Below are 26687 nucleotides of genomic sequence, written 5' to 3'. Positions count from 1 at the left end.
TCTTTTATACCCATTTCTTCTCCCAGATGCCCATTTATATAGTTAGTCCCCTAAACTCACGCCAAGATATCCCTTTGAAAATAACCCCTAGAATGAAGTGTCCCATATCTCAACTGTAATTTTATGTCAATAGAAGTCAAAATATTTAGCTTAAAATAAAGGAACTCGAGCCCAGGGAGACAAGGGGAATTGGGGGTGGGAGGGTTGAGCTGGGATATATAGAGGTATATAGAGAAAACAGGACTTTCTAGGTTCTTGGAAGATGAGTGTTTGATGTTTTTATAAAAACTAACCACTGTGAAAGTCCTTCCTATTCATTTCTCCTTTGGACATCACCATGCTTTTGGTTAGGCTAGAATTATTATCCCCATCTCACAGATATGCAAACCAAACCAAAGGCCTTATTATTTGGTTCACCCAGCTTCACACTGCTAGAAAGTGGCAGCCAGGCCTAGAAGTCCAGGCTGTCCACCCACCTCACCAGATGGACTGCCCTACCCTGCCACCACCAGCTGGTGTTTGACCATCTCAAAGACTGACCGTGCCCTTCGTTTATGACGTGGAATCTTTATGAGCACCAGCAGCAGATATTCTGTGGGTCTGTTTGTCTCTCCAGGTTATATTCACCTTCCTTCCCACCTAAATGAAAAGGTATAGTGTATAATTGTCCTTATAAAGATACAGTTTTTTCACCATGGTAAGGATATAGTTTTCATCAACATTATAAGAGATGATTTTTTCATGAAAACGGTAAAACTACAACCTTAAAGAAAATTTCTGGAAAGAAAAAGCTGGCCCATAATCCACCTGCTATCAGTTACTTTCACTGCTGTCCAGAGCAGGTTCTAACATACTCTGTTCATGGCATCTATGAACAGTAACGTTAGCAAACACTTAGATGACTCTTATCAAGTGCCAGGTTCTATTTCGAGTGCGTTCCATATTAACCTATGCCAAAAGTGTAGGTAGAAGTGGGTAAAAATCTTCATTTTTACCAAGCAGAGAACTGAAGCAGAGAGGTTAAGTAAGCTTGCAGAGCTCCATAGCTGTAAGCAGTGGTGATGGATACACCCCAGCTCCAGGATCCATGCACTTGATCACCACACTATGCAACTTGGCCACCTACACAAACCCAAAGAGCCTTTGAAAGACACATGCCTTTGGAGGGGCAGCCTTTTAGTTTCTTGATCTTGAATCCTCAGGCCTTCTCTGGTATATCTGCCAGGAATTAGAAACCATGAATTCTGGAATAGATAGATCAATTCTAATCCAACATATTTGGGGCATAACAAGATAGGGTCCTGCCTACCCAAAGCCTAAATCTAGCCTTTCCCCAAATGTATCAACCATAAATGGACATGGTAGAAACCAGTTCCAGGCCTGATTTCAGAGTAGTGCCAAAGCTGAATTTCAAATAAAGTAGAAGATTTGGGGCACATCTGGACTTCTAGGGAATTTTACACTTCAGTTTTCTCTACTCCAGAAGGAGAATGAATACTAGTCTAACTAAATTCATTTCAGTGGTCACGAGGGCACTTCTTTCCAGACTCTAAAGTCTGTTCTTTTATTTTAAAGAAAAAAAAAAAAAAGACATTTACTGAGCAACTACTGTGTGCCAGGAAGTGAATAAGTCAGCTCTATTCTGGTGGAGGGAGAAAAACAGTAAGGATTAAACAAACAAGATGAATACAGGTGGTGGTATGCCCAGTGAGGAAAACAAACATCGTGATGGGGCAGAGTTATAGAAATTGGGAACAGAGAGAGACTTCCCTTCTCTGAACAGGATGGTCAGAAAGGTCTCTCTGAGGAGGTGGCATGAGCTGTGTCTAAGAGCTAAGAAACAAACTCTATGCAGTAAAATACAGTCATATCTCTTTATGCCTTCTGGTCTCTTTAGCAAAGAAGACACGATTGGCTAATGGTTAAATTTTTTTTTTTTAATTTATTTGACAGACAGAAATCACAAGCAGGCAGAGAGGCAGGCAGAGAGAGGCAGGCTCCCTACTGAGCAGAGAGCCCGATGCGGGGCTTGATGCGGGTCTCGATCCCAGGACCCTGAGATCACGACCGGAGCCGAAGGCAGAAGCTTTAACCCACTGAGCCACCCAGGTGCACCCGATTGGCTAATGGTTAAAAAGCAGGTCTGCACCTTTAGCTCAAAGGCTCCTAATGCTTTTCATCAGTCTGATCATCTATAGAAAGAACCAAAGAAAGTATGGCACAGGATGATTTGCCATTAGTTTTTTGTCAGGGTCATGAGGTTATCCAGGAACAAGAGTTCTCTTTGGGAAGCAGACATTCACAGAGCAACTGTTTTACCCACCTGTCTCCCTCCCAGGGCGGAGCCGACGACAGATATGTTGTAGATCTTTGATCCGTTCAAGAAATTGTCACCCGTCTTGGTCCAAATACAAAAAGCTGCTTCTCCAGGCCATTTTTTCTTAGGGGGGTGCTGGGGGCGGGGGTATCTGAATACCTCTACAGTCCCATCTGTGTCTACAATGAGCTTCATTTCTATCAGCCTATCCCCTTCTATGACTGGGATCACCCCAGCATCTCCTCAACAGAAGGGCGATGTTCCATTTAGTATTGTCACTGCAGTGTCGATCCTATGTGTGTTGAGACCTGTGGTAGCTCTTGTCAAAGATGGCTGCCGTTACCGCCTTTCTTCCCTGTATATACAGCTCATTCTCTCCCATAGAACAGGGGTTGGGCTTGGGATTCTTCTCTCTCTCATTGAACAGGGGTTGGGCTTGGGATTCCTTTAAGCAACAGATTTTAGCAGAGTGACTTTTAAGGCTGAATCTGGTGCCAGACAAGACACCAGAAATGTGGGTAAAGAAGCCTCAGATGACACCAGACTCTGTTTCCATTTAAGAACAACTGTATGAGGGACCCTAAGTGAGAACACCCGGCTGAGCCCATCAACTCTGCGCAACAGTAAAAATCTGTTGTTTTAAGCCACAGTTTGTTACACAGCGTAGATAACCAGGACAGAACGCAATAGATATTGTGAAACAGAACATACAGTTCCACTGGCCCATCCTCAGAGACAGTACAGCTAAGCCCTGTGTCTCAACCTAGTTTACATATTTACACATGCCCCTTGCAGAAGAGTGACTCCGATTGAGTATGTATGCTCAGGATAAAAATTTCACTGAGCGGTGAATTATTCTTGCAAGAACATTAAGAATCCTTCATCAAAGGCAGCTTTGCTAAACGATATTTGTGTCTGAATAGGCTTTTCTACACATTAGGATTTGTGTCTCCCGTGCGGCTGCCTCTATTCTACTTATAACACTGCTATGCATATTATTTCATTTATTTGTATGTGATGATGGCCCATCTTCTTCTGAAAAAGAATTTGAAGAGACCTTTTATGTTAATAATAGTATAGTAATATATCAGAAGGAACTAAAAATTATATGTTGTCCTAAAAACTGCAAGTATTTGTTTATCTGGAAGAGGAAAATCACCTAGTCCCACAAAAGAATATTCTTCATCACTTTTCACCCTAACGTCAGGACTCAAGTCAGAAATAGAGACTGCTGGTTTGACCTGGGTTTCAAATCTGTATTTGTGTCTGTAGAAATGAGAGTCATTGGCAAATAAACTTTTTAAAAAGCCATGTAGATTTTCATAATTCCAAAGCCACTCTTTAAAACTACTTCCAAAAGCACTTAAATCATAATTTTCTAGTTTTCTCCAATCCACCCAAATCCCTGATGGTACAGAAGTGCCCAATGTAACCACTCTTTGGGTGTGGTGACAGCGATGATGAAACAGAGACATGCACTGAGAAGGGAACAAGGGCCATCTGAGCCAAACAAGGGAAGCAGTGTCTCTGCCATGGGTAATTCACTTCTACACCTCCCAGGGGTGGGAAGACACTCAGTTTGGAGTAAAGCCCATAGCAGCAGCAATATTGTCTGTTGACAAGGTGTTATTATTCTGCTCCCTTCATTCGCATGCGAAGGTACAGCTTTGGATGGATTTCCCATCCAAGTGTAAAATGTGACCATCAGAACAAGGGCCGGGCTGCCCAACTTTCCCCCAGCAGAGCTACTGACTGATTTCACACATGATCCACTGGGAAAGCCTCAGGAATGGGGCATAAGCAGAAGGGCCAACCAGGATGGGTGATTTGGCCACATGTGGTATGCATGGACAGATCATAAGGCAAGAGCAACCAAGTCAGGAAGGTGTCTAACTCCCAAAATTATAACTGCATCAGAAGAAGGTGGGGTCATAGTCATGTGCATGGAGATTCAACCAGAAAGCCTGAGTTCAATGCTTGTCTATGTTGCTTTATATATACATATAATAATATGTATTATTATATGTATAATATTATATGTTTTATTACATAATACATCTAATATTTAAATAAATATATATACACATATATGTATGTGTATATATATTTATTTAAAGCAACACAGACAAGCATTGAACTATATACACACACAGACACATACACACATATATGTATACATGTATGTATGTGTGTGTGTATATTGCTTTTTGATTACATAACTTTAAGCAAATTCCTTCACCTCTCTAAGGCTCAGGTGACTTTACACCACAAGGTATAAAAGTTGTCGATATAAGTGCCCAGCACATCATTTACAACCATGTAAGTTGTTCCTATATGCATTATCCCTACAATTCCCACCTCACATCCATCCCTGCTTATCCCGGGAAAAGGGAGAGCCTGTAGTAATACGCCAAAGCCCAAGGACCTTTAATCACCATTGGTCTGGGCCTTCCTGCCCACCCCCTTATGGAGGTGTAAGAAGATACCCTGTGATCTTGCAAAGGAAGGGACGAGTCCCATCTGGCCCCATCCCACTCTGCTTGTGCTAGAGAGCTGTTAAGTTCAAGCCACATAGCCCTCAGCTCTGAGCCAGCCACAGCAAAGAGGTCAATGGGCAGCATCTGCTACCCACCTTGAATAATACTGATGAACATTCAAAGCAGAAAGGCACCGTGTCTCCCTTTGTGTATCAGCAGCTAGTGACACAAGTAAGCTAGTAGAAGCCCACCCCTGCACACCCCCCTGAATCTCTCCCTTCATGCCCCCATCCCCACCACTGCCCAGAGGAGACATCCTGGATTCCTTATTGTCCTGCACCCCACATCCAGTCAGTCAGAAAGCCCTATGTCCAGCTCCCAAGAGAAGTTTGAGTTCTTCCACTTCTCTCCATGTCTACTCTCACCCCATAGTCCAGACCACTTTAGGTCCTGCCCAAACAGCTAGTGCCACAGGGCCATTTCTTCGTCTGGCTTACCACATCCCTACTCCACATAACAACCCAAATTCTCACCCTGCTGCCCTCTTATTTGAAGCCCCTTAGTGGAGCCCCACTGCATAAGCCCATCCCTTCCCTAGAGGCCATCATCATGAGACCCTCGTCTCCCTTTGTGCCTCATCTCATGGCATCTCTGGGGTCCAACTACATGGGCCTCCTTTCTGGCCTTGGGACTTGGCACTGGCTTTTCCCTTTGCCTTAAATTTTCTTCCTCTGGCTCTGTGGAGTGTTACCTTCTTGACATTCTTCCAGTTAAAGCTTACACATCACTTCTCAAAGAGTCCTAGGCTGCCCACCTCCCTTCTGACCCCCACATACTATCATGTCACCTCCAGTCTAATCACAGATAGAAATTCTTCTGTGAGAATATTCTTTTTATTGTCTGTCTTCCCTCAATACAGTGAAAGTTCCTTGAGGGTACATTGTTCATTGATGTAACCTCAGCATCTAGAACCAGGCCTGGCCCCATAGTAGTTGCTGAATAAATATTGGTTCAACATGTATAAACATACATTTATTCACTCAACCAACCAATAAGCATTCTGTCCTCCACCTTTTAGCTCAATGTTTTCCACACAGTAGACAACCTTAAAGCTTATGCCTCCCAGTAAGTTTATATCTTACTGCATACCTACATAATGCAATAAAAAGTGATAGTAATAAATGCCTGAATGCCATGAGTGATGTACGTGGCCCACCATCTGTGTTCCTGTGAGATAGGCCTCATTTCACACAGGTCATCTGGGAAGACTTCAAAGAGAAAACGGAATTTGAGTGGGATAGGATTTGAAATTGGCAAAGATAAGATGGAAGTGGGGACTTGAGAGAAAGCAAAAGTCAGGAGGAAAGGCAGCAAAAGTGCAAAGCAAGTTGAGCAGGAGACATGAATAGGTAGGTGAACTGGCTCAGGAGGTCCAGTAGAGCAGCGAAGCAGGAGGAAAGTCAGAATGAGAACTGGAAGCCCCCAGTGAGAAAGCTAAGGCAGTTTGAGCCACAGAGTTAAAAACCAGGCTTTGCCCACAGTCTACCCTGGTGACTTATCACTGGCACCTGAGCTTGATCCCACTGCATGCTCGTGGGGCAGGTGGGGGGGGGTGAGCAAATATATCTCATGTCATGGATTACAAACCTATTACCATATCAACGTGTCTAATAGAGTCCATTGATGTCAACTATTTGTACTCTTCTTTATTTTTTTTAAGATTTTATTTATTTATTGACAGACAAAGACCACAAGTAGGCAGAGAAGCAGGCAGAGAGGGGAGGAAATAGGGCCCCCGCTGAGCAGAGAGTCCAATGCAGGGCTCGATCCCAGGACCCTGGGATCATGACCTGAGCCAAAGGCAGAGGCTTTAACCCACTGAGCCACCCAGGCGCCCCTGTACCCTTCTTTATTTCTAACATCTTCTAAATATTGTAGCAAACAGTGTAAAAAATCTTTAGGGAGGTCACAGACAGGGTTACAGTGCTCAACCTTAATTTCTCTTACCTCATGTGTTGACTCAGGTCAATTCATAGACTCTATTTATCTACCTATCCGTTTTCTTCTGGTATCCAAGATCCATTATGGGAATAAAGCTTAATATAATAAAAAGCTTTTACTTTGTATATGATTTTACTTCTAGCAATTGTATTTTCCACTAAATACCCAAAGGCTTAAAAGTACATTTTTTTCCCTACCCTGCTATTTATTTTTCAACAGAAAAGCTTGTGAGGTGGTTACATTTGTAAGTTTAATTTTCATTAAATTTGCCATATTTCCTTATATAACTCCCCTCCTTTTTTCAAACCTTTAGCGGTATCACAGGTGTGATTCAAATGCCCCATGAACCCAGGGATTAAATGGAAATTTTTTTAAATTGGTATTAACTTAACCGACATTTCAAAGGACACTGAATACCATTAAATACAATCAGATTAGATCTATCCGTGTTCAATGACAAGACATTTAGACTCAACCAGGCCAAACTATAAAAATATAAAAATATTATTTTTTTATTTTTATTTCTAAAAAAATCTCACCTTGTGTGTGTGTGTGTGTGTGTGTGTGTGTGTGTGTGTATAAAACTCTCTTTCTTAAGGTATGACCACATTCCTTTTATCAGTCAATCTTCGTAACAGAGTTGTAAAATAAGCAAGGCAGGTGAGATGAGACTCATTTCTGGGGTGGGAGGAATTATAAAGACCAGCAAGGAGGTGACAAATGCCAGGAGAAGCAGTGCCCAGAGGAGGACCTGATGTGCTTTTTCCCTTCGTTCAGTCTATGTGAGAAAGACAGGCAGAGAGAGAGAAAAGGAAGCTGTACGTGTGATTATTCCATTAATTCTGTCTGCATCCAGAAAGCCAGCAAAGCAGTCGCCTCCCATGGGCTTCCCACACCAACTGTTGCCCCAAAACATCATCACTGACTATGATAACATGACAGACTAGGTTCCTTTCCCATTCACCTGCTGCTGGCAAAGCAAACAATAAAAAATAAAATAAAATAAACAGAAGAACCTACTGGATAACCCAAAAAAGGTCAATGCTGCCAGTTTGTTATGTAATGTATTTTAAATCCTCCCTTAGGCTGTAACCACAGCTCCTACCACGCCTTTGGAGAGGGCCTGGGCTGCTCCTGTTGACCCTGGTGCCCTAGTAACACGTCAGTAATAGAGGTTCCTTTGTGCTAAGAATTAGACGTGAGCAATAATTGGAGACCTGTGGGAAGAAAATGGTGACTGGATTACTCTGAGCTGGATGTGTTATTGCCAGCCCAGTGGTTCTCAAAGTGTAGTCCCAGACCAGCAGCATCAGCATGCCCTGGGAAGTTGTTAGACATGCAGATTCTCGGGCTCTATCCCTGACCTATAGCATCAGAAACTCTGGACATGGGAACCCATCAGGTGATTCTGATGCAGGCAAGTTTGGGGACCACGGCTGTAGGCAGGCTATAGTCTTGTCATCAGCAATGCCCTCATGACTCTGCGAGTGAGGGATTCAGCTTTGCTTGACTAGTTCTCAGTGCCAGATCCTCCTGCCCATCTCTGCCCACCGTCCCACCTCTCCCAACCCTGAGTACCTGGTTCTGGTCTGTTCACTGTGGCTCCAGGCCATGGGACAGGCCTGAGTCTCTGACCCCTCCCATCACCTTCACAACTTCTATTAAGGTAGTGGGAGAGGATGGTAAGGGAAATAGTAGGAGTAGAATTTTGCCCCCTGGTATGAAAAGTGTACAGGTTGTGGGGCACCTTTGTGGCTCAGTCAGTCGAACATCTGACTCTTGATTTTGGCTCAGGTCATGATCCCAGGGTCATGGGATCAAGTCCCATGCCAGGGCTGCACATGAGTGCTTGCTCTCTCAAAAACATAAATCTTTGGAAAAACAAAAACAAAAACAAACTGTATCGGTTGTAAAAGCCTTGAAGTAGGGGGTAGATGTGGGGTTCCTGGCAGATTGCTGGGTAGATGCTGGGTGACCAAGATCCAGTCCTGGCCTCAGGGGATTGTTCTTAACCTCCTTGAGCCCTTTGTTTGCTCACCTGCCAATCAGGATTGTGTGAGAACCACTTGAGATAATGCGCTTGCTCAAAGGGGTGGCTTTGCAGGCCACAGATAAATGGTGGTCATAATTATGATAACAACGAGAAAGGGCAACAGAGGGAACTGTTCCTGGTAGGTAACACAGGTGGCAATAGCAGATGGTGAGAGACCATGATGACCATGATGATCTTGGAGCCCTCAGCTAAGGAGCTGGAGAGTACCAAAGTACACTGGGGAGGCTAACGTGAGTGATACGAGAGATAGGAAAAACAGAGGTGTCCAAAGGGACTTTTATATGCTAAGACTCTTTTATACGCGAAGACTCTTTCATTGGCGAAGACTCTCAGGATACTGGAGGCCTTGCTATTGTCGAGCTCAGGTTGTTTTTCTGTCTAGCAAAGCATTAACATTAAGACTGTCGGACACTACATCAAAATGATGTATTATATGTTGGCTAATTGAACATAATAAAATAAATAAATAAAGGCTTTTAAAAATGGAAAAAAAAAAAAAAAAAGACCGTTATCTGGAAGAATGTCACACATATCCCACCCAGGAGTTGGGGAAGTGGAGGTAGTTAGGGGGTTGTCTGCTGGTGTTTTGTCTTCAGCTTGCCTTCTGCTCCCTCATCACCAGGGCATCCCCATCACACTCCTCCATCATAGCCCACAAATGCCGGAATGTGCAGGGCTCTGAAAATGCCACTTCAGAGCTCCTAGCACATATGTCACCTGGCATCCTTCATGCGTTTAGAAGCAGGACCCAAGTTCCTGTTGTTTCCCTCTGCCTCCCTCTTTCTCTCACTTTAATTCTGCAGCAGCAATTCTGTGAACATTATCACCAGCGGCTCTTAAAACAACGGCCAAGACAGTGACTTTGCTCAGAAAACTGAACTACAGAAAATGACATAGTTTAATAATGAGCAAAGAGAAAACCGGAAATTGTATAACATGTCAATTCAGAAGAGATTTTTCTGCCACATGAGAACGATGATAAAGATCCATTCGTGTTCTTCATTTAAATCTTTCTTGTTTCTCCTCCTTAGCCAGAAGATATTGGACAAGCACCAATAGTAAATGCCCCAGAAGGTGGAAAGGTTGACTTGGAAGCCTTCAGCCATTTTACAAAAATCATCACACCAGCAATTACCAGAGTGGTGGATTTTGCCAAAAAGTTGCCTATGTTTTGTGAGGTGAGGACACTGTTCTTCCTTCTGCATTATTTTTCATTGCAGTTCCATTGATTTCTAGGAATATGGAGTATTATTTATAATTTAATGTTAATTAGGACTTAGTCACATGAAAGCAATGTCAGTACAAAATGAAAATACACTGTTTCACTTTTATTTCCCTACTTCTCTATTCAGTCATCACTCATTAGCTAGTTCACATGAGGCTGAAGATCCTATCTATGCACTGACTCCAGGCATAGCGAAATATGACTGACACTAATAACATCTGTTCATTCGGCACCTACGATGTCCCAGTTACCATGCTCAACTCTGCCCACATTAAATCCAATCCTTATAACAGATTTGCAGGATAGCTTTAATTAAGCCCATTTTATAGATGGGGAAAACTAAGATTGAAGAGATTAAGTTAATTTATCCAAACATGGGGCCATGGTTTGAGTCTAAGTCAATATGCTTTCCGTTACATATCCTAGCAAAACGGTTGTGTGGTTGTTTCCACCTCAAGAATAAGGATCTCCCTCACAGAGCAAGGATCGTAACTCCTTACCTCTCCTCTCTTTTCTTATAAGTTCACCCTTTCTTGCCCCATTTTCATGGCACCCTGAAGAGCTCATCCACCTGAGCTTATAGGCTTTCCCTTTAGGACACCTCATCCCTCATCTCTAACTTTAGCAGTCCTACTATGTAGTGCTTGGAAGCATGGGCTCTGCAGTCAGCCAGATGGGCAGGAATCTTACATAACTTATTTGGTGTCTTCAAATCTTGGTTATTTCATCTTTAAAATGGGAATCATAATAGTATTTACTGCTTAGAGCTATTGTAAGGTTTAAATGAGATAATATACGTAAAGTGCTTGGATAATGCCTGGGGCCTAAGTGTATCCATAAATTCCACTTGTTAAGGCTCCTGTTTTATCTATTACATTACCATCCTGCCTCTAACCTCCTTTTTTTGAATCAAGTGGAGAATTTTGCCCTTTGAAAAGCCATCAGGTCCCATACTATTGCTCTTCCCACCTCCAAAGAAACCCAGAAAGATATCAAATACACAGGCCCATGTACTGCCATGAGCCTCTTATGTAAGCTACCCGAGTGAGAAGCCAATCTAGCCTCACCTAGAAAGAAGCCCTCTCCTCACCTGGAAAGATTCCATCCTGCTTTGGCTTCCAGCTCATCTGCGTCTTTGGGTTTGCAATAATGGGACCCCAGCTGGAGTCTGAGAGACCTCAGACACTGATGAGGACACTTCTCATTGCTTGTTTTGCACCTCCACAAAAGCCACATCCAGAAGGACAGAGCAGTGGGCTTCAGGATGCAGGTATCTGATCCCCAGGCCTAGCTGAGAGAGTGTGTACTTTGCTCTTGTCCCCCGCTTCACTGTGGTGGGGCCCAGGGTATCTGATGTGCCAGCTGGCAGTCCTATAGAGGGAATGACTCATACCCCACGCCCAGAAGAGCTGGTGGGTCCTGGAGAAGGAATTTTTTCATATGTGTATTTGGTGTGGAGCATCCCATGTCTCTGACCATCTTTTTTAACTATCATTTATTAAAGTTTGGAAGGCTATTAAAAATCACATATTCAAGGTTGGCTCAGTCTGTTGGGTCTGCCTTCAACTCAGGTCATGATCCCAGGATCCTAAAATCGAAGCCCCCAGTCTGGCTCCCTGCTCAGTGGGGAGTCTGCTTCTGCCTATTCTCTGCCCCTCCCCTTGCTCATGCTTGCTTACAGTCTCTCTTTCTCAAATAAACAAAATTTTTTTAAAATAACATATTGAAGATATTGATTCATGGTAACACCACCTAAGGATAAGCTGCTGACGTTTTGGCGTCTATTTTAGTCTTTTTCAATTATGTGTGTGTATACATATATGTATATACACATGTACACACACATATACAAAATATGAAACATATATAATTTATACCATAATGTACATCCTACTTATGAAACATTTTTAAACTTTTCTATTAAAGAGTAAAAGGCGCATATCATAAAGATGCTGCTCAGTGAATTTTCACATTCTCAACACACCCAAGTAATTAACACTGAGGTAAAGAAACATTACCAGCACCCTGTTGTACCAAACTTCTTACCCCCAACTGTAGAGCACACATCATTAAATGTTCTTTCACAAATAAGTTTTAGTGACAGTATACTATTCTAAAGAATAGATCTACATAATTGAGGTTATATGCATTGACTGGATCTTCAGTCCTTTTCCCATTTTTCACTAATATAAACATTCTCCAGTGAACATCCTGGCTCCTATGCCCTGCTCACAGCACTATTTCTTAAGGGCAAATCGCAGAAGTAGAATTTAAGGACCAAAGTATATACACCTTTTAAGGCTTCTGAGATGTGTTGCCATATTGCTTTCAAGAAGGGTACACACTCTCATAGCTGTGCCAAGGGCACTGGTTTCCTCTGACTCTCAGTGTCGTCTTTCTTTTTTGTTCACTGGGTTGAGTTTGTTTTCCTGGACCTTTCTTGATCCTCACTCTCTCTGAGCTGTCTCTTGTCCCCCATCCTTAGTGTCTGAAGAGAAACTCTATTAAGGACACCACCCCTACAACTTGAGCTAGCCTGTCATGTGTCCCCCCTTTGAATACCCACCAAAAATGTTTCTTAGGAAATGTAAAGCTCATGTAAACCAACCACAGACAGATATTTCAGTTAAAGAAGATATAAAAGAAGCCATCTCCAGCACCCACCAGGAACGAACACACCACGCACTTATGACCATGGCAAGGGTGAAGGATCAACACGGAACTTTGCAAGCATGGGTTCTGGCCAGCTTCTCTCTTCATATTTCCCTCAGAAGTTTAATCCTGCTTCGAGGTCATGATTCTGTCTCTTTTAACCCTGATTTGTATAGTCTCAAAATTACAAAAAAAAGGCGGGAAGGCTACTTTCACAGCAGAGATGCATTTGTTTCCAGTGTTTGTGGCCCTCTGAGGGCCTTTATTCTTTCTCACTCTCATTAAAACACTGAAGAGGGAAAGGAATTGTGTAGGCCGCTGAGTTGCCTCTGGAGTGGGTTAGAGATCCCAGGTCATCTCAAAAGCCAGAGCTTTCCTGCCAGAGGCATTTTGGGGCATGTGCTATTCAAATTGGGCTCACAGTAATTTTCTACTAAGATGCATGCCAACCCCCCAGCCAGGTTGGTGGACACCCAGGGCTTTGAAAGATCTAAAATCGCTGCTGACAGAACTGCCAAAAAAACACGCATTAAGAATCATTTCTGGAGGGCGCCTGGGTGGCTCAGTGGGTTAAGCCGCTGCCTTCGGCTCAGGTCATGATCTCAGGGTCCTGGGATCAAGTCCCGCATCGGGCTCCCTGCTCAGCAGGGAGCCTGCTTCCCTCTCTCTCTGCCTGCTTCTCTGTCTACTTGTGATCTCTCTGTGTCAAATAAATAAATAAAATCTTAAAAAAAAAAAAAAGAATCATTTCTGGGGTACAGGGCACTGTCATCTTTGCCAGTCAATCTGAGTGATGTTCTCCTGAGGAGACAGGAAGAGTATGTGGGAGTGTCCCTGCACCTCTGCCTGTCAGGCCCTTCTTGCCACAATGTCACAGTGAAAGTATTGTGGCAGGTAACCAAGATCATTTGCCCACATGTTGAAACAAATCTCAACAGCATCCTACAAACCTTTCTAAAAGGGAAAGTCAGCTGGCCTAATTTTTAAACTGTTGGTGATCCTTGACAAATACGAATTCAGCTTTTATTTCAATCTGAACCAACAGTTAAGTTTTAAAAAGAAATCCTCTACTTCATCTACACTCAGACTTAGCTACAAAGACAAGGCCTGCCCAAGTTTGCATTCCTTGTGACAAGTTAAAAAAATAATATTAAATTGATCTGATCAGTAATTTCTCTTTATTATTCTATGCCAGTGGTTCTCAAGAACAAAAGGGTCCCTGGCCGCTAAAACAAAGGCAAGAGCATCCCCTGGGAATCCGAAGAATGCAGAAACTCAGAGAGTGGGACCAGCAATGTGTTTAACAAGCCCTCACGTGACCCTGATGAGGCCAAATATTTCCCTGTTCCCCAGAGGGATTAAAGCCAGCCTCCATCTACTTGGGCCCATTCTCCATCTTATTGGTGGAGGATCTATCCAAGCTTAGGGTTTCCTATTTCCTATGATGATCTTGGGCCAAAAATCCAAAGATATCATCAAGGAACACAAATTTGAACCTAAACAAAAGCAAATCACAGGGATTCTTTTTCTTTAATGAGTGGAAGGAGAGAATTCCAGAACCAAATATGAAATGAATTTTATTCTGGGGGAAAAGCTAAGTTTTGAAATTAAATGGTAAGGTGGCTAGGTTGAGTTAGAGAAAAATATGAAATACCCAGCATTTTAAATGTAATTCAGTAATATTACCTTCAGTTTTACATAACAACCAAAACTGAACTAGTCAAGTGTTGCCAAGAGTACTGCCCCAAAAGAATTTGTACTTGATTTCATGAAAAGATAATAATTATGTGTAATTTATATGTTTGTTGTTTATGGAAACTTAGTCATATCCTAAGTAATTAAAAAGAATGTGTTCTCTTCTCTTTGCACTGGATTCTGGAAGATCTAGCTTCAAATACTAGCCTCACTCACAAAACCCTCATGTGACCCCATAGCATATTACTCAACCTCTCAGTGCCTTGATTTCCACTTCGGTAAATGAAATTGGAATTAGAATATTCACTTCACTGTATTGCTGTGAAGATTAAGTAAGGTGACATCTATAAAGCTTAGCACAATGCCCAATGCTTCAAAAATATCCATTAATAGCCTTTCAAACTACTTTGATAATGGCTTTTAATTAAATATTCTCTCCCCCCAGAAAGTAAAACTCTGGTTTTTTGTTATTTTGCTAACAAAGTTTATTATAAATGTTACCACATTATCACAAATCCTAATTAACAAGGCAACCAAATATGCTTAAAACAAGATTACAGTCTGGCAGAGAAACCCAATGTGTGAAGTAATTCTGGTGCCTCAGTTACTGAGAACATAACCCTAAGAGCCAGGAGGTCTGAATTCTAGTCTCACCTCTGCCTCTAACTCACTGGGTGACTTTGGCCAAAGCTTTTACATCTCTGGGCCTCGGGGACAACATGCCTCTATATGTGACCTTCTCCTTCTGTGCCTTTTGAGAGACCCAAGGAGCAAACTTGCTTCAAAAAACAAAGAGAAGCACAGTTGCCAGCTGTTGACTTATAGAACTATGAGAAATGTAGGTAAGCTTAACCATGTTCTCAAGCAATGATCAGTTGGTGTTATGATACAAAACCCCAGAGTAAGGGGTTTTTAGCGCGATCTCACACAGGACTGTAATCCCAGTTGGAGATCTATATCCATCATAAAAGAAAGGCAAAGTACTGACATTAAAATTGGTCACCAACTTAGAGTCTGAAAAATGGTTGTTGAAAGTCTGCATCCAAGTAGGAAGGGAAAAGCCATGGGCTCAAAGAGTGCAAGACTAAGTTGATCACAGGATGTGGTCCCTGTTGCTATTAAGATACTGCATATTATTGCTCACTGACATCTGTGTGCTCATTCTTGCTGATGCGAGCCGGTTTTTTTTAGCTGCCATGTGAAGACCAGATAATCCTCCTCAAAGGCTGCTGCATGGAGATCATGTCCCTTCGTGCTGCTGTGCGCTATGACCCAGAAAGTGAGACTTTAACCTTGAATGGGGAAATGGCAGTGACGCGGGGCCAGCTGAAGAACGGGGGTCTTGGGGTGGTGTCGGACGCCATCTTTGACCTGGGCATGTCACTGTCTTCTTTCAACCTGGATGACACTGAAGTAGCTCTCCTTCAGGCAGTCCTGCTAATGTCTTCAGGTAAGTGCTCCCAGACTCATTACTGGGTGACAAGAGCTTTTGTGTGCCTGGTGCTAATTCAAATCATTTGATGAGTTCCCAGTCCCCCACCTCCCCTTTAGCTTCAGAATCACAGCTCATTCTCCTTTAGCAAGCAATTGGCGTTTTGCCAATGAACTGGGAACTGAAGGGGCGTGTCAGGTATCTGATGCTTCCTGAAGTCTCAGCATACTAGGAAGAACCCAAAGAAGCTGTTTTAAAGACTCTATGAAACGGTCTACCCTCAATGGACACCACCCAGCCTGCCTCATAGTCATTGACCAACTCTGACTCCTTCTGGTTTTATATATGCAGGATATGGGTATGAGTGACCACACCACTCCGTGTTAAGTTCTGGTTAAGGAAATCACGAGTGAAAGCTGAAATCTTTATGGCTTAGCTAAAACTTAATTTTCAGCTATTTATTGATAAATAGTACACCATCCCAAAATTTACTGGCTTAAATTTAGCAGGGGTTGGGGCTGAGACCTAAGACATAGCTTCAGGCCTCTCTCCATACAGCCTCTCCTCTGGCAGGCCAGTTGAACTCTTCCATGGCTGGTGGATTCCAAGAAGGAGAGTTCCAAGCACATGAAAGCAAAATTGCAGAGTCTCAGGTTAGAGTCATATAGCATCACTTATGCCACATACTATTGTTCCAAACAAGACCCAGCACCAGCCCAGAGTCAAGAGCTCACCTCTAGATGGGAAAAAATGGCAGAGTTTGTAGCCATCTTTAACCTACCCCAAGCTCATTATCAGGACTCCAGACTCCTTCAGTGAAGAGTGGATAATAATGCTGACACTTTTCTCTTCAAAGATCATGTCATAATAAATAAGAAATGCAAAATCGACAAATTCTTTAAGGAAAGCTAGTCTTTAAATAGAAGATAGTGGGGTGCCTGGGTGGCTCAGTCAGTTGGGCATCCTGCTCTTGGGTTTGGCTGGGTCATGATCTCAGGGTCCTGAGATCAAGCCCTACATAGGGCTCCCTACTCAGCGGGGAGACTGCTTATCTCCCTCTTCCTCTCCCCCCAACTTGTGCTCTCTCTCTCTCAAATAAATAAATAAATTTTAAATAAAAAATAAATAGAAGGTAGTTTCAGAGGCCCCCTGTGTCTTTTCAGCTTAGATGTGCCTTGGCACTTGTCACTCAGCTCTATAGCTATCAGCTTAACTTATCCACCTCTCCCTCTGGACTGTTTATTTTTTGAGACAGAAATATGTCTAATTATACACCTACTGCCTAAGCCAGTGTTTAGTAGAATTTGAAAAATGTTTATTAGTTACATCACTAAACAGATGGGTAAATTATCAGTCACAAATACAATGATAATCCTTTATAAAGTTCATGCTTCCTGGTTCACTCAGAATTCCTTTTTTTTTTTTTTTTAACTCATCTTGAAGTGTATTTGCTATATAGTGTGGCAGACATTTTTTTAAAAATTCTTTTTATTGGGAAAAATCTCAAACATACGTAAGTGCTAGTAGCATAAGGAACCCAGCTGTATGCTGTAGCAGACAAGAGGCAGGGTACCCCCCAGGTTCCCACCTTCTGATGTTTACACCCCTATACAATCCCTTCCCACTGAGTGTTTGCAGGACCTGTGACTTGCTTCAATAGAATATGATGAATTTGATGTCAACCCCATGTGATGAGGTTGAGTTATGTTATATAAGATCCCTTCTTGCTAATAGACTTGCTTCAATAGAATATGATGAATTCGATGTCACCGCCATGTGATGAGGTTGCGTTATGTTATATAAGATCCCTTCTTGCTAATAGACTTGCTCTGGAGACTCTCCTTGCTGGCTGGCTGAAGTAAGCAGCCACTTGGGAAAACTCACATGGCAGGGACCTGCATGTGGTCTTTTGGAGCTGAGGGGGCTCTCTAGTCAACAGTGAGAAACCGGGGTCCTCAGTCCTTCATAAGACTTATTCTTAAAGAAAAAAATGGATAACTTATCTAAGGATTCACTATGTGACCTTGAGTCAACCCCTTATCTTCTCTGGGTTTCAGTGTCTTTTAAAATAAAGAAATTGAACTAAATAAACGGGAATTATATCCCTGGAGGGGGGATTCAAGGTAATTTTTTAGCTGAAATTATAGTGCTACAAAGACAATTTTATAACATTGAACCACATAGTGAGAAAGCTATTTCTCTGAGTATTTTCTTTCTGCTTATAAATCTCCTAAATAAGGCAAGCAGAGATTCATTTTGGTGCCAATCTGTCCTGAACGCCTCTCTAAACTCAATGACCTTCCTTTTTAACAGAGTGGGTCTTGGGCACAGTCTTCAGCAAGAATCTTTAGCCAAAGTTTAATAAAATTTTTGTCACACACCCATTTTGGTGGTTATCTTCTATGTATGGCAAATGGATTTTTATTTACTGAATAATACAGTGTTTCCTCTGTAGTGAGTTAATTTTAACAGACTGTTAAGCAAATGATCTCGGTAAGGTAAATAAAAGGAGTATGTTAAAAAAGCAAAAGTTGTGATACCAAACTCTATCAAGCACTTAACTAGATGATTCTTCCCCATCCCCTGACTCTGATGACACTGTCACCACCTGACAGCCCCATGACTTACTAAAACCTTTTAAAACCCTTCTCCACCCTAATGACCAGGGTATTTTTCATTAATACTGCCAGAACCAGAAAAAGATTACAAGACACTTTATGTTGGCACATGATAGCTCCATGTCGGTGCTCCTTGGCTCCAGCCCTTCTCAGGGTTATCCTCTAAGCCATTGTTCTGTGTGGCACAGTATCTTAGGCCCCTTCTTCAAAGCCTCTTCCAGGAGCTGCTACCACTAAGTTCTTTGGTCCTGCAGTGATGAGTGGAGAGCTAAAATGGAAATGATCTGAAGGATGTATCTTTGAGAAATTCTGTCTTAAGGAGTTAAAAACAGTCTTTGACCTTTAAAATATTTCTTCATAAACATGCTTAGCACCATTTGAACATGATCAAAATGTCCTTTCATTTTCTCTGTGTTATTTATATGACCACCTTACCTTTATTTCTCATCAAAGGACAGAATTTTGAGACCACAAAACCCAGGTTATTTTTTTTCCCCTTGAAGGAATACATCCAGAGCAGTATTATGTTGATTTTCTGTTTGGATCAAAAGGAAAAGGATCCTGTGGAGAATTCTTCTGGCACACTCAAAGAAAGAGAGAAGAGAAGGGCGAGGGAGGGAGAAGGGCTGAGGAGACACAGAGCAGCATCATCAAACACAAGGGAAAACATAACATAAGAATGCACAAATGATAATTCAAGCCAAATAGGGGATGCCAAAAGCCCATATATTTTGTTTAAACTCAAAAGAGTGAATTGAGAGACATTGGTGCTGAGCCTTCTTTATAGATTAAGCAGACCCCTGTTTTGATTTATACTAGCACAGATCCTTCAATAACTGGACACTTGAAGTGTGAACTTACTTGATCAAAGCCACATCAAGCAAAGGAGGTGTACTGGGCAGTGGGGTTGTCAGGCTCCCTGGAGCTATATGAGGAATTCATCCAGGTTTATAAATTATTATTTTGGGGGGTTTTTATTGAGGTATAATTTACATATAACATCATATTAGTCTCAGATGTACAACATAATGATATTTGTATATATTGCAAAATGATCACCACAATAAATCTGGATAACGTCTGTCCCCATATATAGTTACAAATTTTTTTCCTGTGATGAAGACTTTTGAGTTCTACTGCTTTAGCAAATTTTCAAATATGCAGTAGGTATCAAACTATAGTCACCATACCATACATTTCCAAGACTTATTATTTTTTATAACTAGAAGTTTGTTTGTATCTTTAGACCCCCTTCTTTCATTAAGCCCACCCCAGCCTACAGCCTCTGGCAACCACCAATCTGTTCTCTGTTTGTTTCTATGAGCCTGGTTTTATTTCTTTGTTTTTAGATTTCTCATCTAAGTGAGATGATACAGTATTTGTCTTTCTCTGACTTATTTTCCTTAGTATAATGTCCTCAAAGTCCATCAATATTGTTGTAAATGGCAAGACTTCATTCATTTTTTTATGGCTAATGTTCCATTGTATGTATATACCACATCTTCTTTATCTATTTTTCCATGGATGGACAGTTAGATTGTTTCCATATCTTGGCTATTGTAAATAATGCTACAATGAACATGGGTCCATATATCTTTTCAAGTTAGTGTTTTTGTTTTCTTTGGATAAATACCACTGGATCATATGGTAATTCTATTTTTAATTTTTTGAGGAACCTCCATATTGTTTTCCATTGTGCTGTACCAATTTGCATTGCCAGCAATAGTGCACAAGTGTTCCCTTTTCTCCACATCCTTGCCAACATTTATTATCTCTTGTCTTTTTGATAAACTGCCATTCTATCTCATGGTGGTTTTGATTTGCATTTCCCTAATGATTGGTGATGTTGGACATCTTTACATGTGCCTGTTAGCCATCCATATGTCTTCTTTGGAAAAATTTCTCTTCAGATCCGCTGTCCAGTTTTTAATTAATTGTGGGTTTTCTTGTTACTGAATTGTAGGAGTTCTTTTTATATTTTCATATTTACCTCTTATCAGATATATTATTTGCAAATATTTTCTCCCATTATTTGCAAATATTTTCTCCCATTACATAGGTTTCCTTTTCATTTTTTGATGGTTTCCCTTTGTTGTATAGAAGCTTTTTTGTTTGTTGTAGTCCCATTTTATTTTTGCTTTTGGAATCAGATCCACAAAAATTATTACCAAGACTAATATGAAGGAGCTTCCCACCTCTGTTTTCTTCCAGGAGTTTTATGGTTTTAGGTCTGAGATTCAAGTCTTTGATCTGTTTTGAGTTAATTTTGTGTATAGTATAAGATAGGAGTCTAGGGACATCTGGAGGGCTCAGTGGGTTGGGTCTCTGCCTTCAGCTCAGGTCATGATCTCGGGGTCCTGGGATCAAATGTCACCATTGGGCTCTCTGTTCCACAGGGAGCCTGCTTCCCCTCTCTCTCTGCCTGTCTCTCTGCTTACTTGTGATCTCTCTCTCTCTCTCTCTCTGTCAAATAAATAAATAAAATCTTTAAAAAAAAAAAAAAGATAGGAGTCTATGTTCACTCTTTTGCATGTGGTTGTCCAGTCTTCTCATCATCATTTACTGAAGAGACTATCCTTTCCTCATTGTTTATTCTGGGTTCCTTTGTCATAAATTAACTATATACATTAGTGTATTTCTGGGCTATTTATTCTGTTCCATTGACTTCTGCATCTACTTTTATACCAATACCATACCATTTTGATTACTATAGCCTTGTAATATAGTTTGAAAACAAGAGAGCATGATGCCCTCAGCTTTGTTCTTCTTTCTCAAGACTGCTTTGGTTATTAAGGGTCTTTTGTGTTTCCATACAAATTTTAGGATTCTCTGTCCTATTTCTGTGAAAATACCTTTGAAATTTTGATATGGATTGCATCAAATCTGTAGATCACTTTTAGTAGGATGCATATTTTAACAATATTAATTCTTCCAATCCATGAATACAGACTATCTTTCCATTTATTTGTGTCTCCTTCAATTTCTTCTATCAATGTCTTATAGTTTTCAGTGTATAGGTCTTTTACTTCCTTGGTTAAATTTATTCCTAAGTATTTTATTCTTTTTGACACTATTGTAAATGGGATTGTGTTCTTCATTTCTATTGCTGATAATTCATTATTAGTTTATAGGAACAAAACAGATTTTTTGCATATTAATTTTGTATACTGCTGAATTTGTTTATTAATTCCAACAGGTTTTTGGTAAAGTCTTGATTTTCTATATATAATATCTTCTCATCTGCAAATAGTGAGTTTTACCTTCCTTTCCAATTTGGATGCCTATTGTCTCTTTTTCTTGTCTAATTGCTCTAACTAGATCTTTAGTACCATGTGGGATAAACTGTTAAGAATGGGAATCCTTGTCTTGTTCCTAATCTTAGAGGAAAAGCTCTCAGCTTTTCACCACTGAATATGATGTTAGCTAGGGGCTTGTCATATATACCTTTACTATGTTGAGGTACATTCCCTCTGTACCCACTTTTGTACCCCAACTGTTTGCAGCCTGGATGTTCCCCAGTCATCTAAACTTCTCATCACATCTCTTTATCATCTTCATGAAATTGTCCCAAGTCCCCTCCCACATATATCAGGAAGGCCAGCAGTCCTCCCAAGACTTGGAAAGATTTCAAGGTCATTACACAGTCATGGTCTCCTCTTGCTCCAGCTTCCCACCGTATTCTTCTCTTCTCTGCACAGGGTGATACTAGCAAGGCTCATATCTTTTCTTATCATTTTAATTCCCCAAAACACCACCAATAAAAGGTTGCTACAGGTAGCAATTTTATCACCTTTATAAGGGATAAGAAGGAGTAGTTCATTACAACCCAGAAAACTAAAATTGGATATTGAGCTTCTTTGTCTCTGTAAGAATTACTTATTGTCTGACACTCCTCCTTTGGCATTCAGGCCTCCTACAATGTTTCCAGTCCCTTCTCACATCTCCCCTCCTCTGCGCGTCCATGCGTGTCTTCCCCTCTCTGCCAGGCAGCCAGTGGAAACTCAAAATCTTCCCCTTATTATGCACAGTATTTCAACTCTAGAGGTGAGAATTCTCCTTCTGTATCCTAAGAGGGAGGCATGCCATTCCCACCCAACAAGGTGATTTGTCTAACCTAGACACATTTATCTGAACAAAGTGCTGACTCCCTTTGTGTAAACATTGTGATACTTCCTGAGACCTGTGGTCCCTGAGGCCCCAGAGTTCATGTTGCATCCATGTTCATTCCTAGGAGTTGATAGGTCCCCAGTTCTGCCCACTTCACACTCAAAGGCTTGAACTGGACAGACCAGGGCTTTCTCCTTTCCACTTTTGAATTAACATTCATCTTTGTTCTTCTCTTCAGACCGCCCAGGGCTTGCCTGCGTTGAAAGAATAGAAAAATACCAAGATAGTTTCCTGCTGGCCTTTGAACACTATATCAATTACCGAAAACATCATGTGACACACTTTTGGCCAAAACTCCTGATGAAGGTGACAGACCTGCGGATGATTGGAGCCTGCCATGCCAGCCGCTTCCTGCACATGAAGGTGGAATGCCCCACAGAACTCTTTCCCCCATTGTTCTTGGAAGTATTCGAGGATTAGACTGACTGACTTCATTCTCATAATTCCTACAGCACTACTGGGTGTCATTTCATTCCATTGCCTAGATCTTTTTTGTTTGTTCCTTTGTTTCTTTGTGTTGGGAGGGACTGTTTGGGGTAAAGGGAGGTAGTCCTTAGCATAGACATGGATGAAATTGCCCCTTGAATGCGGGTACTTGTAACTATTGCATTTTGTTCTCCTGTCCTTTGATGTGAATGCTTTGAAGATTTTACAGTTGTGGAGGTGGGATGGGGACAATCATTAATTCACCAGCACCAAGCCATCACCAGCTCCCATCTGTCCCTGGTCAGAGACTGAAGCAAGCAAAATGGTGTGGCAGAAAACTAACGAAGCCTTAAAACCAAGATAATATGGTCATCTGGATCTGGTCCTGATTTTTGCAGGGCTCAAATTAGTATGGTGCAAACCACCTTTGGTTAGATGTGGCTTTCAGCTTTCTAGGGAAAGGTCTGAACTGGTTTTTATCTATTCAAGAGCATGCTGTTTTCAGCACTCTTCATTCTCTCCTAGCAGCATAACTTGGAATGTATAGAAATATTTTTTCCTCAAAAATCAGCTGTCCTTTCACTCTAATTTTTATAATCCTATGATTTCATTCAAGTTATACAAGGGTGTGACTCAAAGATGTGCAGGTATCTGACTGACTGAGGCCAACAAGGGAAACAATTTTCCTCAGCAAGCCCAAAGAAATTAGAAAGCTTCACTAATGTCAATGACTCAACAGTTTCCAAAAATCCACATGGTGTTACCTCAGAGTAGGAAGGCTGCTTTACAGTTTAGGCTCAGAGAAAATCTCTACCAAAATCAAACCGATTTACAGAGTGTTGTCACTTTTCAATGACATCTGATCTGTCATCTCTCAAACTTCTGAAGTTGTTTAATCCTGACTGCATCTTTGCTGAGCTGACAACATATTTCCCTATGGATTAAATCTTCTAATCAAGGAGAGATAACAAGCTGAAATTTGAGTCTTGTTCTGGAGGAATTCTGAGAGATAAGTGTGGTGCATTCTGAGTAAAAAGAAGTGCAGTGTTCTGAGAGTCTCTTCATGTGCTGATGGTTCCCTTTGGCCTTAGATCCTCGAGCTCTTTGCTCTACAAATAAATGTTACCTATTTGCCTTTTCCCTCTGACTCTCAGGCTTGGCTATCACTGAACAAAGACTAGTTTGACCACTGACCCTCCCTGTCCCTCTAGAGCATTGCCCTGACATATATTTCATAGAAGATACCTGCAGACCATGTACATGAACACTCACCTTCCCTGCCTCACCCTCCTCCCTGATGACAAACACTGTAGTAGATTGTGCCCAGAAAACCCATGGTGATCCCTGATCATTTCAATTTAAGAAAATGGGCAAAGAATGTACCCATGCAATTGAATGTATCTTGTTCTTCAGTGGCATAGTAGACATGAACTACTCCTTTACCTGCCTTGAACTGCCTTATCCTGGAAATATTGGGGAAAACAAGCCATATCAGTGAGATTTAACTAAAAAACAAAAAAAAACAAAAAAAAAAAAAAAAGGGAATGCAAGTCACTGTGAAAACCAAGTGGATTAACTTTTTCAACTTGCCCAGAGTCAGGGTGCCTGAGTTCTAGTTTGTACTCAGTCAGCTGGTGGATTTGTGACCTTTGGTCTTGGTTTTCTCACCTGGGAGAAAGTCATGAACTTTAAAATTTTTCCCATCCTTAATATTGTACTAGTTTGGGGACAGGGGAGGGGGGGGATCTGTTCCTTTTTGATGGTTTCTTTCATATTCAAATTTCTAGCTTTATTAAACAGAAATTATGGCCCTCAACAGTTAGGGAAAGCATATTTGGTGTTGAGTCAAAACAAGAATTTGATATACTATTTATTAACTCTGTAGAGAAAGGCAGGATGGCATTGGAAAAAGGAGAGGAACAGCACTGAAAAACTTAAGTGTGACTGGGAATAATCTGGAAGGAAAAAGATTTCATACACGAAAGTGATAATACTGGCTTCAGAGGAAACAAGAATATGGCCACAGAACTAGCTGAGCAAAAAAAGGAAGTAAGGGAAGAGATTAAAATTATAAACATGAAATTCATGGGCAGATTACCTGCTTTGACTTTATCTTTAGTTTGTTTTGTTTTGTCTTCTCTAAGGCAGCCTCTAGCCAGTCTCCTGAAGTCCTTGCTTTGTTAGCAATCCATCTCTCTCTGTTGACTCTCCTTGGAGAAGTACTCTTTGAAACATAATGCTGAATTACCTTCTACACTCAAGGGTAACTCTGAAAAGCTCTGCTGTGAGAGGCAAGTTTTCTCTCAAAAGGGAATGAGAGGAAGGTGAGCAGGAGGGGTAGTGGAGGGTTCACAGACCCATCGGGCATCAAGCCTTCCCTGGGAAAGTTACCTCAATTTGTTTGACAGAGTTTCCGTAGTACATGAGACACACCCAGATTCAAATATAAGTACAGAGCCTGTGTGGGTTTGTAATCCTCAAGTGATCTAAGTGATCTAAGGCTAAATCTGAATGCTTTGGGGATTAACCATGACTGGTCATTGGCCAAATGCTACAGTATATCTACAATAATCCAGCCAGCCCCAAGTAAATTTATGTTTGATCCTCAGTTCCCTATATGACTGCCTTAAATAGGCAAACTGCTGATCTAAAACTCTTGTTGTAGGCCGAATACTTTATGCTGAGCAGGACACTCCTTAAAGTACTTCAGTTTGAAAGAAAGGCTGTAAAGACTCAAAGGATCATGACCCTGGGGTCAAAATGATTCATTCTTCTGTAACCAGTTGAGGTACTTAGTGCATCTCAAGACTCCATCTCATAAAACTCAATCAGGAGGGATTTACCCTGGATTTCTTTTTTCTTTTTTCTTTTTTTTACATTTTCTCTTATATTGTCTGGGCTTTCATATCAAGTGTGGACCTGATTGAAACCCCTCACAGAGGGGAGACATCCCAGTAAAGGAGAACACACCTGTACAACTGGGATTCTTATTTATAAATCACTTCACTTTGGGGGATGAGTGGTGTGGGAGTGTCCGTGTGTGTGTGTGTGTGCGCGCGCGCGCGCGTGTGGGTTTGTAATCCTCAAGTGTACTTTGCTCTTCAATTTAGATGTGCAGTATTTCCAGAATTAGTGAAAAAAAAATAAGATCTTTTCTTCTTTATGATTCTGCTCAAAACACCACGTGCTGCCTCAGAGCTTTTTCTAGTCAAATGAGCCTTGGTCCTCAATGACGTGCTTGCCGTGTTGATGCCTCAGCTCAGTGATACCCCCTCACCTGTGCCCCAAGTGACACCTCTTCCATCTGCAGCGCGGTCATCGGTCATCGGGGTGGACCGCCAGGCTCGGCTCTGCTCCAGCAACGCCATTCTCATTGCTCTTCTGTGGACAGGTGCCCAAGTCTTGGCACCTCCACAGCACTAAGCCCCCAAGAGACTCAGCCTCCACGGAACTGCTGAGAACCCTCAAAGCATGTCATTGTCAGTGATCCATTTTTATTCTCTGGAACTCTAACCTATTTGTGTCATATTGACCTTTCGATGCATGAGTCATAAATTATGAAATCGGTCTTATGGTTTTTGAAATGTAGCCAGCATTTGTAAGGCTAAACCTTTTTCACAAACT

The 26687-nt window shown here is 41.5% G+C and overlaps 1 protein-coding gene across 7 annotated transcripts in view; it reads left to right on the top strand.

Annotated features, from left to right (window-relative positions):
- THRB (thyroid hormone receptor beta) overlaps nt 1–24583 on the top strand; it is a 366959-nt gene extending 342376 nt beyond the window's left edge. For all 7 annotated transcript variants that reach the window (XM_032860972.1, XM_032860974.1, XM_032860971.1 and 4 more), the window contains 3 exons: nt 9880–10026; nt 15612–15870; nt 22816–24583. In XM_032860972.1, coding sequence (XP_032716863.1) covers nt 9880–10026; nt 15612–15870; nt 22816–23057 — 648 coding nt within the window. In that variant the 3' untranslated portion in view covers nt 23058–24583. The remainder of the gene's footprint in view (nt 1–9879; nt 10027–15611; nt 15871–22815) is intronic.
- Nucleotides 24584–26687: the final 2104 nt, after the last annotated feature.

The sequence above is a fragment of the Lontra canadensis genome, unplaced genomic scaffold (assembly GCF_010015895.1).
Source record: "Lontra canadensis isolate GAN:19392208 unplaced genomic scaffold, GSC_riverotter_1.0 scaffold20, whole genome shotgun sequence".
In the NCBI taxonomy this organism is placed as follows: Eukaryota; Metazoa; Chordata; class Mammalia; order Carnivora; family Mustelidae; genus Lontra; species Lontra canadensis.
This window is presented reverse-complemented; position numbering and strand designations above follow the sequence as displayed.